Genomic DNA, 17,533 nt, shown 5'->3' with positions numbered 1-17,533 from the left:
TGCCTTCAGCTCAGGTCATGATTGGGCTGTCTGCTCAGCGGGGAGCCTGCTTCCCCCTCCCCCCTCTCTCTCTGCCTACTTGTGATCTCTTTCTCTGTCAAATAAATAAATAAAATCTTTTTAAAAATTAATTTCTGTACAGACTGACCTGTGCATAACAAGTTTTAAGAGAGGGGTGCCTGTCTGGCTTAGTCAGTAGAGCATGCAAGTCTTGAGTTGAAGGTCACGAGTTTGAGCCCCACGTTGGGAGTAGAGTTTACTTAAAAAGTTTGAACAGAACCTGCTGCATGAATAAATCATGTAGAGAAGTTACAAGGGGAATGTTTAACCCATAAAGAAAACTGGTTCTTGTCCAATCACTTTAGTCACACCATATTTGCAAGCAGCTAGGTGCTTCTGAGATCCAATTTTAGCTCTGCCTTAGAACGGCTTCATGTTACATTATACATCTGAATAGAGCCAAACTGTACTTCTTTAAAAATAGATCCCAATTTGGGCTTTCCTTGTATCAACGGGGCCTCTTGCCCTTCTTCCCAATGAAATTAAATTTTATTTCCTACTTGGTACCCTTCTCTAAAATCTGAATCTGGCAAACTCCTGACACATGCAAGTCACCCTATGAATAAATGTTGGTTAAAGGAATGAAAAACGAGTCAATTACTTCATCCAAGCCAAAGGTTTCTCTTCTCCAGCAACGTATAATGGCCAAGGTTAGCTGCAAGAAACCTGATCTACTCCACTTGTTTTGCTTCCTCCTACTTCCTACCAGCTTGGCTTTAATTCTTCCCCACTCTCGCCACCTTGGGCCAAGTCCGCATCCTCTCCCACCTTGACCCTCTGCTGGAGCTTCAAACTGATCTCTTTGGCTTCAGTCTTGCCCCTTGCACTTCATTCTCAAAACAAAAACAAAAACAAAAACAAAAACAAAAACACCACTCAGAGAGAGCTACTGAAGAGTAAATCAGATCCTGCCGTCCCTCTGGGGGACATAGGCCCTGTGTGGTTCTCTCAGCCTCACCTCCTCCATCCCTCCCCATCCCCCCACCCCCAGCCTGCTTTCCACAGTGGTCTTTCTCCCAGCCTCCCCAGGGCCTTGACCCAGAGCATTTCCTTTCCAGTCTCTAGAACATCCCTTTCCCCTGCCCCGACCTCAGTCTTGCCGGTGAACTCCTAATCATCCTTCAGATCTCATCCCAGATAGCTCTCATGGTCCCTTAGATTACACGAGGGCCCCATCTTCTGTCCTTTTTCGCACTGACAGATTTGTAATGGTGTATGATTGGCTTGATTATTTCTTAAGTGTCAGTTTCCTCTTTTCTCCAGGACCATGGAAAGAAACTCCTTGAGATCAGGGACTGTATTATTTTTCTCAAACTGCCATAGCCATATACCACAGACTGGGGGTCTCTCTCTCTCTCTCTTTTTTTTAAAAGATTTTATTTATTTATCAGGTACAGAGGGAGAGAAAGGAGAGAGAGCACAAGCAGGGGGAGCAGCAGAGGGAGAGGGAAAAGCAGGCTCCCTGCTGAGCAAGGAGCCCGATGCAGGGCTCGATCCCAGGACCCTGAGATCATGACCTGAATTGAAGGCAGATGCTTAACCGACTGAGCCACCCAGATGTCCCAGACTGGGTGTCTAATAGAAATTTTTCTCACAGTTCTGGAGGCTAGAAATCCAGGATCAGGTTATTGATTGGCAAATTCGGTTTCTTCTGAGGCCTTTTTTGTTGGCTTTCAGAGGGCTGCCTTCTGGATGCCTGGATGCTCACGTGGTCTTTCTTCTGTGTGCAGACCTCCCCCGTGTCTCTGTGTCCAGACTTCCTCTTGTCAGATTGGATTAGAGCCCCCAGTCTTGTTTTAACTTCATCACCTCTGCAAAGGCCCTAACTCCAAATACAGTCATATTCCTAACTCGGGTTTGGGGCATAGGAATTAATATATGGATTTTCAACATGCGGAATTGGGGCGGGGTGTGGGACACAATTCAGCCCCTAACAGGAACCAAGCCACTTCTGTTCATCATTGTGTCCCCACCACTCAGGACAGTACTTGGCATGTTGTAGGACTTGATACATGCCTGTTAAATGAACGACTGCATTTCAACCCCCCCACCCCCCTTATCCTCTCTTCCCCCACTACATAGTGTGCTAGAGGCAAAGAAAAGAGGAGGCACAAGTTGCCGCAGGAGGACCATAGGTGACCACGGGACATTATAGACCTTTTAGAAAGTCTTCTCTCCGCACCCCCCCCACCCCCGCCCCACAGGCTATGGGACAAAACAGCTTTCTGTTCCTGCCCTGGGTGTGTGTGTGCTACCTCTGTGGGCTGCTGGGGGAGAAGTTTTGCTGACAGCTGCACACCCATCCAAGTTGCCCTCTTTAGAAGGTGAGTCACCCAACTTCTGGGAGTGCGGATCTACACAGCTCCCAGAAAGCAGTTTAGCCATAGGGACTAGGACCTAAAAAAAGGCAAGTCCTGCAACTTTATCATTCCAAGGCTGAGAATCCAACCTAAGGAACTAGGAGAAGGGGCCCGAAATGGGCTTATATTCCAGTTTTTATATAAAAAAGTATGTCCTGCCATTATAATAGTGATATATAACAATGGGAAAAAGCTACACAAAATGATGTAGCTATTGATAAAACTGTCTATGAAAAATTTATAATGATGCAAGAAAATATTACATGGAAACAGGACACAGAACTGCATATACATTGATCTCAGAAATATTATAAATAATTTACACACACATCTTCAGAGGAAAAGCCTGAATTGGTAAATATCCAAATGTTAATACTATTTTTTTCAGACTGAGATTTCTTTCCTTTATGGTTTTGTATTAAAAGTAACAGGTGTTGTTTCACAGCCAAAAAGAAGGGGGGCGGGCGTGGGGGGAGCAGAGGTTTTAAGGCAGCCAGAATAGGCCGGTCAATGAGATTCCTTAGCTCCGGGCTTCTCCAGAAAGCGCTGTCCGTGCGCCCGCCCCCCACCTGGTTCTCAGAGCTTCGGGCTGACTCGGACAGAGAGTGCTCGAACGCTCGCGGCCGCCGGAGGAGGCGACGGGCTTGGCGAGGCGCGCGGCCAGGGGTGGGTGGAAGGTCGGGGGAGGGACTGAGCCTTTCTCGGGTCGGGAGCGAGATCTGGACTGCGCTGGGCGTCCGGAGCCCCGGGCCAGACCCCGCCATCGCGGCCGCCGCCCTGTCCGCTGTTACCCGGCCAGGTGCAAAACGCCTTGTCATTGGGAGAGTCTGCGGTCGGAGCATTGAATTACAGCTCAGCCGAGCCCGGGTAGGGCGGCGGGGCTGGAAGATGAGCGGAAGCCCCTGTTCTCCGAGCGCCCGCCGAGTAGCGGGGTAAGCGCGGTTGGGGCGGCGACCGGGTGTAGCCCCCTGGAGCAGCGCGGGGCTGGCCTGGTTCTCTTCAAAAGCCGAAGATCTGAGCCAGGGGCAGCGATCACAACCGGCCTCCCTCCTTCAGCTTTCTCCAGTTAGGGAGACCCACCAGCTGCGTCTCGATCGTCCCCCGACCTTCCCCAGCCTTCTCCGCGCGCCCTGGGCGCACGGGGCCCTAACTTGTGCCAGTCATGCTGAGGGTCTTCATCCTCTATGCTGAGAACGTCCACACCCCGGACACCGACATCAGCGATGCCTACTGCTCTGCGGTGTTTGCAGGTAGGAAGGGCCGGCATCCCCGCAGGCAGGGAGGGTGAGGGTCGGAGAGGGGCCTCCTGGATCCACCTAGGGAGCTCCGGGATGGGAGAGAAGAGACTCCATGAGCCGGGCCAGACTGACTTTGGGTGTCTCAGAGACCCACATCCTAGGGAAGGGGCGACCCAAAGGGAAACCGAGGCAAGGAGAGAAGTGGTTGAGCTGCACTTCTCTGGGACCTGGAAGCTGAGGCCAGGTTGGAGCTCCGTTGGGCCTGGAGGAGGGGGCACATTTCTCCTCTCACTCTTCTGGATCTCTTAAAAGAGGTCTTTCCTTTCTGTGGGTAACGAAGCTCTCTACTGCAGGGATCCCCTCCTCTGTGCATGGAGGGCTGGGTCTCAGGCCTATTTATAGCCCAGCTGTCTTCCCCAGCCTGGGCCTGGCAGCTGTCCTAGGCCCCAGCTCTCTATCACAGGCTGGGTAGGCTGGGTTGGCCGGCCTGGCCACTGGGGGCAGAGGCACCGCCCACCTCTCCAGGGATCCTACTCTTGCTTTGTGCACAGGATGGGAGAAATTAAGCAGCTGGTCCAGCTAACACCAGCACCAACCTCTAGGAACTTTCTCCCCTCTGCACTCCCCTCCCACCAGACTAGAACTTGTTGGGGAGTGGTATCTGGGGAATGCTATCTTCATCATCCTTGAACAAAGGAGCCTGCTCCCCTATCCGGTTGGGACCTCCCAGAGTAAAGCCTTCCTATGGTCATGAGTGGATTTCTCCTCCAGGAGGTGAGGGCCAGGCCCCATCTGTTTACCTGGAAACCCATCAAGGCTAAGTCAGAGCTATGGGCTACCCAGCTGAGTCTTTGGGTTTGGAGCCACCCTGGGAGAGAAGGACCAGGGTGTGAGAGTCCAACCCCCACCAACCGATGGGTTTGCTCTTTGTCTCCATGACTTGTCATTTTCCTTCTCTTCAAAGACCTGGCTTCATCCCAGGCCCCCTGAAATCCTGGCAACAGCTGGTCCCTGGCCTTTTAGCAGAGCTCTCTTTTCGAGCTCCTGGATCTTCGTGTTCCCAGCCGCCCATGTGCACATGTATTCCCAGACACATGTCCACCCAGGAGTGCCTGTGACATCTCCAGGGTTCCAAGGGGTAGAGGGTTAGAGAACCAAGGCATGTGTCCACAGCAGCACACACCGATGTGTCCTAACAGGCACATACGCCCACACACTCCCAGATATGAAATCTGGGGTTTCTTAGGGAGGAGTCCCTGAAGGGGCCTGTGGCCTGGGAAGCAGCCTGCGCCAAGAGGAGAGGGACAGAGGAGGAGTGGGAGGTGACACTCCAGCTGTACTTCTTTGCTAACATTCAGCTTTGACCTGTTTTCGACCGGTTTCCCACAGTAGCCTCCGGAAATGAACTTTATCCAGGTGTTTCCAGGGGGAAGATAAAGGCATGAATGGGGGGCCTCCTCACTTCCGCTCCATCCTCAGCACTGGGCAGGCCAGGCCAGCGGCCTTACGGAAGGCCTTGGACTCCTCGGTGCTCAACTCCAGGGAGCACCATTCCCACCGTGAATGTCCCCCTGAATGAAGGGAAGGAGGGTAGTGTCACCGTGGAGGGAGGGGGAAAACCCTGTACGTTGAATGGCTGCCTCTTTCTCCAGCAACCCTTGGGGTGGTGGAAGAGCCCTAGCCCAAGGGCTGAGCAGGCTTTGTGATGGTATCCTCTAGACCTGTCCAATGCTTCAAAGAATCTGTAGGGGGGGCCGCTGCCTTGCCCTGCCTGTGTCCTTAGGGGTCTTACCTCCTCTGATGCCCGTTCAGTCAACCACATTTTCCTTCCCTGATCACAACTCCCATCTCCCAACCCCCCCACCCCCACCCTAGCACACACATACTTGCCTCATGCTGTGAAGTCCCCCTACCCAGGCCAGGCTCTGAACCCTAGCAGGAGAAGGGAAAGAATGAATAATGTATGGGAAAGCACTTTCTAATCCCTGAAGCGCTTTGCCCACAGGGATGTGGCTGGTGCGGCTCCGTGGCTGTCCGTGGGCAGTCTTCCCCATCCCTCACCCCTCATCCTCCATCCCTGTCCGTGACTGAGCCCCTCCCCACATCTGCCTGATGTCAGTCCGCATTCTTGCCCTTTGCCTGCTGCCTGGCTCCTCTGGGTGGGCTCCCCCCTTCCCTGAGGAGAAGGGAAGTACGTTGTCTCTTGTTGACAGTGAGTGCCCCCAGAGGGGGCTGGCTGGAGCCCCGCACTGCCAGTCATGGACGTCACTGCCAGGCAGTCATGGGGGAATGCAGTGCCTCCCTTCCCTAGCCCTGGACACATTCCACCTCCTGTACTGGCCAAGCTCTTAACCCATGTCCAAATTTGGCCTCCCCACAGCATTCAGGCCTGCTCACTCTCCTTCTCTCAGCCAGGGCCTGACTAGTGAATGATTACACAGAAGGTTCTGGTCTCTCAGAGCGAAACAGCCTTCTGGGAAGTATTCCCTCACCAGTGAGCCTGGATCTGGCCTTCACAGGCCCTTTAGGCTTGGGGCCCACAGACCCCCTCCTTTGGCTACCTGATTATAATATCCCAGAACGACACCCACTCTGTGCCCGCATAACTTCATTTCATGCCCACTGCAGCTTTGTGAGGCCAAAGGGCAGGGATATTATTTCCCTTTAGAGAGGAGCAAATAGGCCCAGAGCAGTACAGGAGCCTGGCCAAGATCACACAGGGGTCAAAGTACCTCCCATCCTCACCCCACCCCCCCCTTCACCGCCCTCTGTTGTTCTCAGCACCCATGGCTCATGAATAAGAAAGTGCTTTGGAAAGCATACCATGGGCTGCCCACAGCCAGGGCAGGCCTGGGCCTGAGCCAGCAGGGGGAGTGGGGAGGTGCGGGGGGGGGGGGGGGGGGGAGGTGGAAGAGCTTGGGGTACCCAGCATGGGGCTAAGTCAAAGTGGGGGGGCATATAGGGAGTGTCTTATAGGCTGCAGGGAGTGCCTATAAGACAAAGGACCAAAACATGGAGGATTCTGAGTCTAAAAATGTGTATTCATCCCAAGGAGAGAGAATGGGCATTCATTAAGCACAAACAATGTACCATTTTCAGAAGCTGTTTCTTTAAAACCCCACAACAACCCTCTGAAAGAGACATATTTAACTGATATCCAGCTTACTAGGGGCTAGGCACTGTTCTACATAGAACTCATGAGCTAGATCACGTTCCAGCTATAATTTGTACCACGCACTTTATGTAGACATTTGACCCTCCTCCCAAACATATATAATAGCAACTAGTATGCTCCCACTTCACAGACAAGAAAACTGTGGCACAAAGAGGTTAAGTTATACACTGGTGAGTCGTGGAGTTGGGAATCAAGGCCGTGCGCTCTGGCTCCAGAGCCCCATCTTTAACCACTTCACCATCTCCTTTGGGTCTTAGCTTTGATTTTCAGGAGACAAGCAGGAAGAGGTGGAGGAGCAGGATTTATCTGCTCACACCATACTGCTTGGCACTCAATACATATTAAGTATTACTATTATATAGGATTATATATACATTTATTATAATTATTATGACAGCTGATATGTATTGTACAGGTACTAAGAAATCACCTCACACACCCAAGGAGACTCTCACTACTCTTTTTACCTGCCCAGTCGTCAGCTGTCTGTCTAGCTGCGGTCCTTCCAGACTGGGCACAGTGGACTCAGTGGTGAGTGGCCATCCCCTCTGCCTCAAGGGTCCCTGGTTTTGTCTCCTCTGGCTGCCCCTCCTGGAGCAGCCCCTTCTGAGCTGAGGCATTGGTCCCTCTGCCTGATATCTGGCCGTGACATTCACCATGGTCTAGGTCTTTCTGGGAACAGAAAGGTGTCCCTCCGGTGACTCCTCAAGCCCACAAACCTCAGTCCCTCTCCCCAGGCCAAACTCACTCTCCGTCTCTGTTCCCCGTACACTGGTCTCTTTCTGAAACTGGTTCATTAGAATGAAATGGGAACCAGGAGAGTGCAAGTACCTCTTGCAGACATTCTGTGTGCCAGCCACTGTGCCGGAAGGGCCATTGTTCAGTTTAATCCTCCCAGCAGCTCTGTGAAGTATCATTCTCTTGATTTCATGATAGTGGAAACTGTCTCTGAAAGGTCAAGTCACATGCTTTAGGGCACACAGCTATGCAAACTCAGCTTCCAAACAGGTCCCCTCGCCCCCTGACGACCTCACCATGGCTCCTAAGCTGGTACCATCACAGAGGTCCCGGAGTGGCCTGGAGTGCCGAGGCGCTGTCCTTACCTGCAGTGTCAGGTGGGACACAGACCTGGCTGCAGGTGGGCTCCCACTAACTGGGGCCATGAACACAAGAGTCTCTCTCACTCACCTAATGGTTGATGTGTGGGGAGTCCTGGACGGTATGGTTCTGACCCACAAGTCTTCCGGGACCCCGGGTCCTTCTGTTTTGTTGCTCTGCTATCTCCAGGGGTCCCCTTGACAACATGGTGGGTGATGATTCACCGTGATAACCTGTCCTGCTGCATGCACAGGAGTGCCCCTTCCCAGACAGTTCCCTCCTGCTCATCTCTTGGTCTCATCATGGCCGTATCTAGCTGGGAGGCAGGCTGGGAAATGTAGTCTTTCTGTTTGGCTGGCTGTGGGTCCAGGTAAGACAATGCAAAATTTCTGTGCAAAAGGGGAGAACATAGGAGGGAGACAAGTTCAGGACTCTGTCTCTGAGAACTGCATTCCTGATACAAGTCTCCTTGGGAGGAAGCCCCCTTTAGGCCTCAGCTGCACTAGAATGTCAGCCGTCTCATCAGAGAGAAGTGAACAGCCACCAGGCTGGGCTGCTGGAGGTTGGGGATGGGAAAGAAGACTCAGGAAGTGTCCCGGGCTCAGGCCACCAGCTGCTGATTTTCTGGTTTACAGAACAGACGTGTGGAGCCTCTGTTCCTTGGACACAAGCCAAATGTTTGTACAAGTCCCTTGGAATATTCCTCTGGAAATATTAGATAGGTTCCCTACAGGTTTCCTGTGCTGCCTCTGATAGATTAGGGCGGGAGGAGGTGGCAGGGAAGTAGCATGGCCTGGAATCACTGTGACAATAATAAAAAAAATATCCTAAATCATCACATCCAAAATCCCTCCAGGGGGCAGTAGTGCCCTCCTGGAGAACCATCGACTTAACCTCATCATGGGATTGGAAGGGCCACTGGGGAGCCAAGTCCACGGTCCACTGCGGTGACCCCAGCCGGGCTCCTATTGTGCACAGGGAATACCCAACCGACTAAAACAGCCTTGGTCTCTCCCCTCACTGACTCCACCATCCAGCTAGACCTCACACAGGTGGTTACACATAGTGATTCCCTACAGTTGCAGTGAGTGCCAAGAAGGAAAAGTGTGGCTGTCCCATTGTTCGCCAGAGGGACCCAATCTGGACCTTGATGTCAGAGATGGCTTTCCCAGGGAAGCGATCTGTCAGCTGAGGCCTAAGGATGAATGGGGGTGGTCCTGGAAAGAGAGAGGGGAAGGCATTTGTGTGCAGAGGGGACAGCAGAGCTCCAAGTTGGAAGAGAGCTCTGTGAGTTCCCCAAACTGAGAAAGCCACTGAAGCTGGGAGAGTGAGGGGTGGAGGGGCCTTTCTCAGCAGGTAGAGGTAAGGGGTCTGGGCTCTATCCCAAGAACAAGGGAGGCCTTTGAGGCCTCATATTTGTTGTTGTTGAGGATCATATTTGTTTTAGGATCGATAATGGACCGGAGGTCCCAGGCAGGAGAGGGTAGTAGAGGAAATGGCTCTGGGGAGGCATTTGGGTGTTGTGGGTACACCGATTTTTACTCAAGTGTGGGGTGTCAGCAGGGAAGATTCGGGCTTCTAGTAAGTGAAATCTTGCCTCAAGTAGACTTTAATAATAAACAGCCTTAAAGTGATCTTCACTCCCAATACTTGCCCCTTGGAAGGAACTCCCATTGTGTACTAGGCCCCGGCTTGATCCAGAGACATGATCCAGAGACATGGTGGGCTCTGTACAGGCGCGGGTCCTGGAGGGTGCTGTCCGGGTTGCGGCAGGGGACCGAGTGGGCAGCCGGTGGATCTCTGTGCTCCAGGGAACACAGTCTCCCTTGGACAGACACCCCCGCCCGCGGAGACGAACAACCCCAGACTGCTTGGGGGAAGTTGAGAGGCGGGTTCGCGAAGGCTCGGGGCCCAAGAGAACGGCAGCCTAGGCCCCGAGGGGGGTGGTAATGGGGAGGGCGGCGCAAGGCCCGGGCTCAGGGTGCCGCGTGTCGCTGCTTCGCTTTGCACGCTCGTCCAGCACTCGCTCCAACTAGTAGTTTGGCGCAGACACTCGCGTTCTTGCGGCCGGATGTCCCTTCCTCCCTCCTTCGCTCATTCCTCCTTCGCCCCGGTTTAGCTGCGCCTCGGGAGTGCGGGCCCGGGCTGGGCGCAGCGGGGTGCAGAGCCGCGGCCGCCCGCCGAGGTCCGCACGGGTGCGCTCGGGGCTGGGACGAGCCGGGCGGCGGGCTCCGAGTCGCCGCGGCATGGCGCAGCTGTGCGCCCGGCGTCAGCTGCGCTTCCGTCTCCGGCCCGCGGCGACGAGCGGCCGAGGGGGACCGGCGCCCCCACCCGCGCGCTTCTGACCCCGGCCCCGCCCTGTCCACCAGCCGCAGGGCGGGTCGGGGCGGGGGCCGGGGTGGGGTGGGAGAGGGTCCGCCCAGCGGGTGTCCGGTGTCCTCCCCGCGGCCGCGGCCAGGCGCGGGGACTGTTCCGCGGAAGCGCAGCGAAGGCGACAGCTCCCTTCTGGCACGGGTGCCGCGGAGCCGGGCGCTCGCTTGGTGGTGCCCCGACCCTCTGCTACCGCTCCCGCTCCCGCTCGCGTCCTGCCCGCGCGCCCCTGCGCACCCCAGGCGGCCGAACCATGCTGTGCTGTCTGCTGGTGAGGGCCAGCAACCTCCCCAGTGTGAAGAAGGACCGGCGCAGTGACCCGGTCGCCAGCCTGACTTTCCGAGGTGAGAGCCCCGTGGCCGTCGGCCCCGCGCCACCCGACTCTTGGCGCGCCCGGCCGGGTCTGCGGCCACCGCTCCGGCACTAATCCTAGCCGACCGCACAGGGACAGAAATCTCAGCCCTGCAGGGAGGACCCGGAGGATGAAACCGAGCATAGTAAACACCATAGTGCTCTGAAATTCTGAAACACTGGAAGGGCCGTAGTAGGTCAACAGTTTTTACTTTCCTAAGACCTATACGGAGAGGTAATAAAGTTCGAGCCCTTACCGACAGGGCAGTGGGGATAGGGATGGGAGAAGAAAGATGGGTGCAGAATAGAGAGCAGAATCATGATCACTTAGAAACTGGGTGTGTAGATGGTGTGTTTTTGAAACTCTTGATTTCATTCATTCATTCATTCACTCATTTGTTCGCCCATCTTTACTGAACACTGTCAGTATTGAATCACCATGTCTCAAAGAGCCTTTGCCCCTACAAGGGGTGCTTGGACAAGAGAGTGTGTCTCTCTCTGTAGCAACGGAGGACTTGAAACTCCCATTCTCACTGTGCACCTTTAACCCATCCTTTTTGAGGCAGACATTCCCATGGGAGGAGGTGTCTCAGGAGGGGCAAAGGAAAGAAGAAGGATATGTTAAAATTAAGAGAAGGGGGGCACCTGGGTGGCTCAGTGGGTTAAGCCTCTGCCTTCGGCTCAGGTCACGATCTCAGAGTCCTGGGATCCAGTGCTTCATTGGGCTCTCTGTTCAGCAGGGAGCCTGCTTCCCCCCACCCCCGCCTTCTTCTCTGCCTACTTGTGATCTCTCTGTGTCAAATAAATAAATAAATAAATAAAATCTTTAAAAAAAATTTAAGAGAAGGAACAATGGCTGTGAGTCAGGACCCCAGTTCTGCAAAGACAGGTACAGAAGGAGAGGAGAAGGGGTTTCTCTCTTACCAGGAAGCGTATCCTGCGGTTTTGTGGAATTAAAATATACGTGCCTCACAAAAGATGGTCAAAAGTAGAGGGAAAAGTGGCTGGTGTTTTCATGTGATTTGAAAACTGTGAAGGCACCAGGGGGCTCTTTAGCTCTGACCCATGATCTCCATCTGGTCCCCAAGCCCCCCAGAATAATAATGATCATAGATGGTAGACATGATTTGGCAAAGTAAGAACTCTTTGCTTTTCTTCTTTCTAATGAGACAATTTACATTTTTAAAAAAGATTTTTATTTATTTATTTGACAGATCACAAGGCAGAGAGGTAGGCAGAGAGAGAGAGGAGGAAGCAGGCTCCCCACTGAGCAGAGAGCTTGATGCGGGGCTGGGATCATGACCTGAGCCAAAGGCAGAGGCTTTAACCCAGTTGAGCAACCCAGGTGCCCCGAGACAATTTACATTTTATCTCTCTTTTGAAAAGGTGAGTGAAGACATTTTAGAAAATGTTGCTATTTTCATTAACTGGTGACATTCCTGGGAGCCTACTATGAAATGCAACTTCATGACAAGGTTGCTAGCTTGTGTGCCTAAGCCGTTCCCTTATAGAAATTGTGGGTCTACCCTTGAGGGGAAAAGAAGTTCTGTAAGGATCTTGAGACCAGGGGCCTACAGCAGCCTAGGTCTCTTGGATGCTTTGGGATCTGTTCACAGCTCTCTTTCCCTGGTTCTGGAACAGTCTTGTGGTAACTTCCAATCTCTCCATTCCGCAGATAAGGAAATGGAAACCTGAGCAAGTATATGTGTCCAGGTCAGTGGTCACGACAGGGAATGCTTGGAGGGGGCAGTGCCCTTGAGTTGGGAAGGTGACCAACTGTGTCGAGGCCCCTCTTGGCTGTTGCCCTGGCCTGCGTACCCCACGCAGCTGCTGTCTGCCTAGTGTCTGTGTTCCCCACCCTTTGTTATTTATTTATATTGATAAGCTCCTAGCAAAACTGAACATAATAGACTGTAACATCTCCCAACTATTCCAAGTCTATTGTTTTTTAAGGCCATGCTGCAATACCGCCATCTCCAAGAAGGTCCCCAGGATTCCCCTGGCATTCCTTAGTCTCTTCTCTCCTTGTGTAGACAACACCTTGCTCCGTCTACTAGAGCACTCACGGCAGCCAGTCTGTGCTCACACTTAGGATGCCGTGACTCCTCGGGATGGAAGTCTGTCCTCTTTTCATCAGGATGTTGGGTAACATGGGTGCTCTGGAGTGTTTGCGTTCTTTCTGGCCCAGGCTCTGCCATCCCTCAGAGGTACCTCGGAGCCTCATGCAGTCTGGAGTGATGGTCCTCAAACTTTTCCATGCCTGAGAATCCTCTGGGGAGTATGGTTGCAAGACAGATTCCTGGCCTCTGACCCAGGAGGTCTAAGTGACCTGAGGCTCAGCACTTAACATCTACTTGATGCAGAACATTTGGGAACCACACCTTGAGAGAAACTGATGCGGGAACTGGTGAAATGTGAAATTAACGCCATTCCTTCCTCCTCTCCCACCCCAGAGGCTGTTCATGCTGCAGGCTGGGGCCCAGCGGATGCTTGGGGAGAGAGGTCGTTAGAATCAAACCCAGAATTTACAGATTATTCCTTCTGGGGCACTCCATCCAGCTGCACATCAGAATCATGGGGAGGGCTTTAAAAAAGATCACGGCTAACCTCTATCCCCTCCCATCTTAAATGGCTGGAGGGGTTTCTAAGAATTCTCCAACATTTCAGATGTGCAGTCAGGGGTTTGAAGGCTTGAGCCTGATCCCCTCCTGGCATGGAGGGGGCTGTGACCTGCTTGCAGAGAAACCAGCCCGGGCTGTGTGCTTGGCTTCCACTTGAAGCCCGAGATGCATGGGCTCGGCCGGCCTCACTTTCCCTGCGGTTGCTCCCAGGGCATTCCAGGCAGAGATGTAATTTCAGGACCCACCTCCCAAAATAGACTATGATCTCTGGGAGGCTGGACTCTGAGGGCACTTTCTGGTTTCCTTCTCTCAAGTGTTCGGGCTGGAGGCTATTAATGAATACTTATTATTCCTTTGTTCTTGTATTAATTAAATAATTAGTGAACTAGAACGCCCATGAGTACCTGGGCTGTGGCAGATAGTTTTGCCTGATTATCTACGTGAACGAGCAGCTTCATTTCCTATAGCATTTAACCATCTGTACCTCTCTTCTGCCCCGCCCATTTTCCACCAGCTAATGTGAATATTTATGTCCCTCCATTTATGCATTTATTTCACTGAACAAATATTTATTGAGCACCTACTATGTGCCAGATGCCGGTCAAGGTGCTGGGGATACATCCAAGAGCAAAATCAGATCCTCTTTCCGCTGGCGCTCAGACATCTTATTTCCTTAAGGGTGTGATCTCCTGTGAGCTGGCTTGGTGAATTTCTACCCTGCTTCACCCAGGGTCACCAGCAAGAAACAGGACTCATTACTGCTCCTTCCCTTCCCTCAACCTGTCGGGGTCTCTTTTCTGCTCCTCCCTCCCCCGTCTCTCCATCCTCTCCTCCCTTCTGACTCCTGGAGAGGTCTCTGGGCTCCAGGCAGGAGTCTGGGGGACCTTCTAGAACGCTCTGAAAATGGAAACACTCCTGAAGGACATATGTGACTCCCCTGTAGAGGGAAGGTGGGCTGCAGGGCTCCGGACTCTCCAAATCTGGCTTTTTAAACATTGAAAGTGACTTTAAAACATTGAAAATAGCATTCTACTTTCCTTTTGTGAATACAGTATCGACTCAATATGAAAAAGGACCATGATGTAAAGGTGTGACACAAATAGTAAAGAATGGCCCCAAATCTTGGTACTTTGAATTAACTTAGCAATTTGATGTATTTCCCCCAAGAATCTTTTTTCCTCTTTTTCAAAAAAGCAATTTTAGTTGTGAAATTTAACATCCGAGTAAAGTACACACGATATAAATGTGTGCTTTACTGCACTGACTCTCAGACATTTTGGGGTGTTGCCACTGGGTGAGGTGGGGGTGGAGGTCTGCTAATGGAATCTAGCCAGTAGGAGCCAGAGAGGCTGCTAAACATCCCATAGCTTATAGGGCTGCCCCACAACACCCACAACAAAGAATTATCCAGCCTCAAATGTTCATAGTGGCAAGGTTGAGACACCCAGCTGTAATGAGTAAATGAAGAGGGGGTAACCATGTATATTACCCAGGACAAGGAATAGAACCTGGCCAGCCACCACCACCCGCAGAAGACCCAGACTCCTTGCCTTCCTCCGTAGAGGTAATCCCATCCCATATTTCTTTTTTCAAATGTATGAATATTTACATTTTCTTTTTTTAAAATTTAATTTAATTTTTCAGTGTTCCAAGATTCATGTTCAAATATTTATATTTTCACTCAACAGTAATAAACCAGGGGTATCTCTCTATGTCAGTAAATATTCTTTGACACACCTTTTAAAATGTCTGCATAGTATTTTATTATAGGGCTGTACCCTAATTCAGTGAACCAATCCCCTATGGATGTGTACTTAGGTTATATCAAATTTTTTATATTTATAGCCAGTGCTCAAGTGATACTATCACCATAAGAAATACCCTGGTGATGAAATCTTTGTCTCCATATTTAATGATTTTCTTTGAGTAAATACTGGAATTGGCATTGACGTGTCACAGGTTAAAGTTGTGTGTAAGGATTTGCTGCATTTCCCAAATTGTTTTCCTGAGAATCTGTACCAGCTTTACCTTCTCATTAGCTGAGTATGAGGGTGTATTTTCCTATAATCTTACTAACACAAAACATTATCATGCTTTCCTAGTATTCTTTAACTATATCTTAGGTTCAAGTAGTATTTGTGATATTTCAATGTCTTTACCTACTTGCATTTATTTCTTACTGAATTGCTTTTTAATTCGCCCAGTTTTTTGTAGGGGGGGAGTTTGTTTTTTTCTTAGTTAGTTGCAAAGTGCTCTTTATATATTAAGGATGTTAATATTTTGTCATAGGTATTTCGGATTTCTTCTGCACTTCTAATTGGCCTTTTGAGTTCAAAGACTACCCCTCTCAGAGTGTATTCCATCACATCTGCTTTATCCAACCACCACCACCTCTTCCTGGCTAGCTGTTTCCTGGAAAAGGTAGTTTCAGTTAGGATTTAGAAAGATGGATATTAGGGTGAGAAATTGAGGGTGAGAAGAGTGAGACACTTTTCTCTTTTCAGTTGCTGTTGCCTTTTGGTTTTGTGTTGATGCTTTGAACTTTTATCCTGTTTTTTGTCCCATGGATATTCTAATGAAGTCACAACAGAATGCCCCAAACAGAGCAAGTCCTCATATGTGTCTGTGGAGTAATCAAGGCAGCCCGCAGGATCTTCAGGTGCCGGGCAGCTTCTTTCAGTAGATCTTGTCTCCGGACTCATGGGCAGAAACAGCCTCTTTCTCTCTCTCTGGGAGTCTGGAACACCCCATCTCCTATCCTTCTTTCTGCTCTGTCTCCAGATGAATGGCCCCACCAGCCACACTTGCATCCATGTCAGAACCTGAGATATCTTCTTCTCTCTTCTCCTTTCCCTCTTCCCCACCCAAGCGCTGGTCAGCGGGCCCCAGACCCGTAACCTCTGTCCTCACCATCTCACACCTGGACTTTTAACAAAAATGTGGTAAAATACACATAACACAAAATTTGCCACCTTAATCATCTTTAAGTGTACATTTCACTGGTATTAAGTTCATTCATAGTATCATATAACCATGACCACCATCCATCCCCATAACTCTTTCATTGTCCCCAACTGAAAACTCTACCTGTTAAATAGTAACTCCCCATGTCGCTGGTAACTGGCCGCTTTCACTTAGTATAATGTCCTTGAGGTTCATCCATGATGTGGCCTGGTCAGAATTCCCTTCCCTTTTAAGGCTGAGTCATATTCTATTGTATATATATCCCACATTTTGCTGGTCCGTTTGTCTATCAGTGGACATTTGGTTTGCTTACACATTTTAACTACTAGGAGTCATACTGTTGTGTGCATGGGTGTACCAGTATCTCTCTGAGACCCTCCTGAACTTTTATAAGAGCTTGTGACTTGTCACTGTCTTTACGCCCACCACCCTCCAGCTGGGGTGCTGGGACTCCTGGACTTCTCTTTCTCTCCATGTAGCCTCAAACCTCCCCTCTCCACAAGGCCTCCAGCATGATCCCTCCCGTAGAGTAGCTGGTCTTCTTATATGGCCACTCAGGGATCCCAAAGGTGTGAAAGCAGAAACTGTGGGGCCCACTCTGAGCCATGGGGCCAGCTCAGATCAGTGTGTAGGGGTACTATACAAGGATGTGAATGCTGGGACACTGTCTCATGGGGGTCATCTTTGGAGGCCATCTTCCCTACATTTTCAGCTCCAGGAAGCAGGGACAACTTTCTTCATTTGGCCATGACAACAGTATGGCTCTGGTTTACTGCAACCACTTTAATTAGTTCTGTTCCCAAAACAGTGCAGGCACATGATAGGTATCAGTAAATATCTATACGCCTTCATTTCCACCACTCCCCTACATGGGTTTCAATGTCCCCATGTATTAGGGAGAGCAACGGAGTCTTAGTGTTGTGATGCTTCACTTTTTCGAGCTTAAAAATTTTCTTGTTCTGGTAAATATATATAACATTTACCATTTAAACCATTTTCAGATGTACAGTTCAGTGGCATTAACACGGCCACATTGTTGTGTAAGCATCACCACTATTCATTTCCAGAACTTTTGCATCATCCCAACTGAAACTCCATGCCTCTTACACAGAACCTGCCCATTCCTCCTCCCCTCAGCACCTGGAAACCTCAATTCTAACTTTCTGTGTCTATGAATTTGACTGACTATTCTAGGTACCTCACGTAAGGGGTGTCATATAATTCTGCCCTTTTGTGTCTGCCTAACTTCGTTTAGCGTAATATTTTCAAGGTTCTTTTATGTTGTAGCACGTGTCA

At 50.8% G+C, this 17,533-nt stretch overlaps 1 protein-coding gene across 24 annotated transcripts in view; it reads left to right on the top strand.

Moving 5' to 3' along the window:
- Positions 1-3,069: 3,069 nt before the first annotated feature.
- DYSF (dysferlin) overlaps positions 3,070-17,533 on the top strand; it is a 203,920-nt gene continuing 189,456 nt past the window's right edge. For 5 of the 24 annotated variants that reach the window (XM_047743883.1, XM_047743881.1, XM_047743879.1 and 2 more), the window contains exon 1: positions 10,325-10,645. In XM_047743883.1, coding sequence (XP_047599839.1) covers positions 10,555-10,645 — 91 coding nt within the window. In that variant the 5' untranslated portion in view covers positions 10,325-10,554. Of the gene's footprint in view, positions 3,671-10,322; positions 10,646-17,533 lie in introns of those variants that run through there. The other 19 variants (XM_047743892.1, XM_047743887.1, XM_047743890.1 and 16 more) reach the window with 9 other exon arrangements.

The sequence above is a fragment of the Lutra lutra genome, chromosome 9 (genome assembly GCF_902655055.1).
Source record: "Lutra lutra chromosome 9, mLutLut1.2, whole genome shotgun sequence".
Lineage (NCBI taxonomy): Eukaryota > Metazoa > Chordata > Mammalia > Carnivora > Mustelidae > Lutra > Lutra lutra.
Note: the sequence above shows the minus strand (reverse complement) of the source record. Positions and strands in the feature narration are given on the sequence as shown.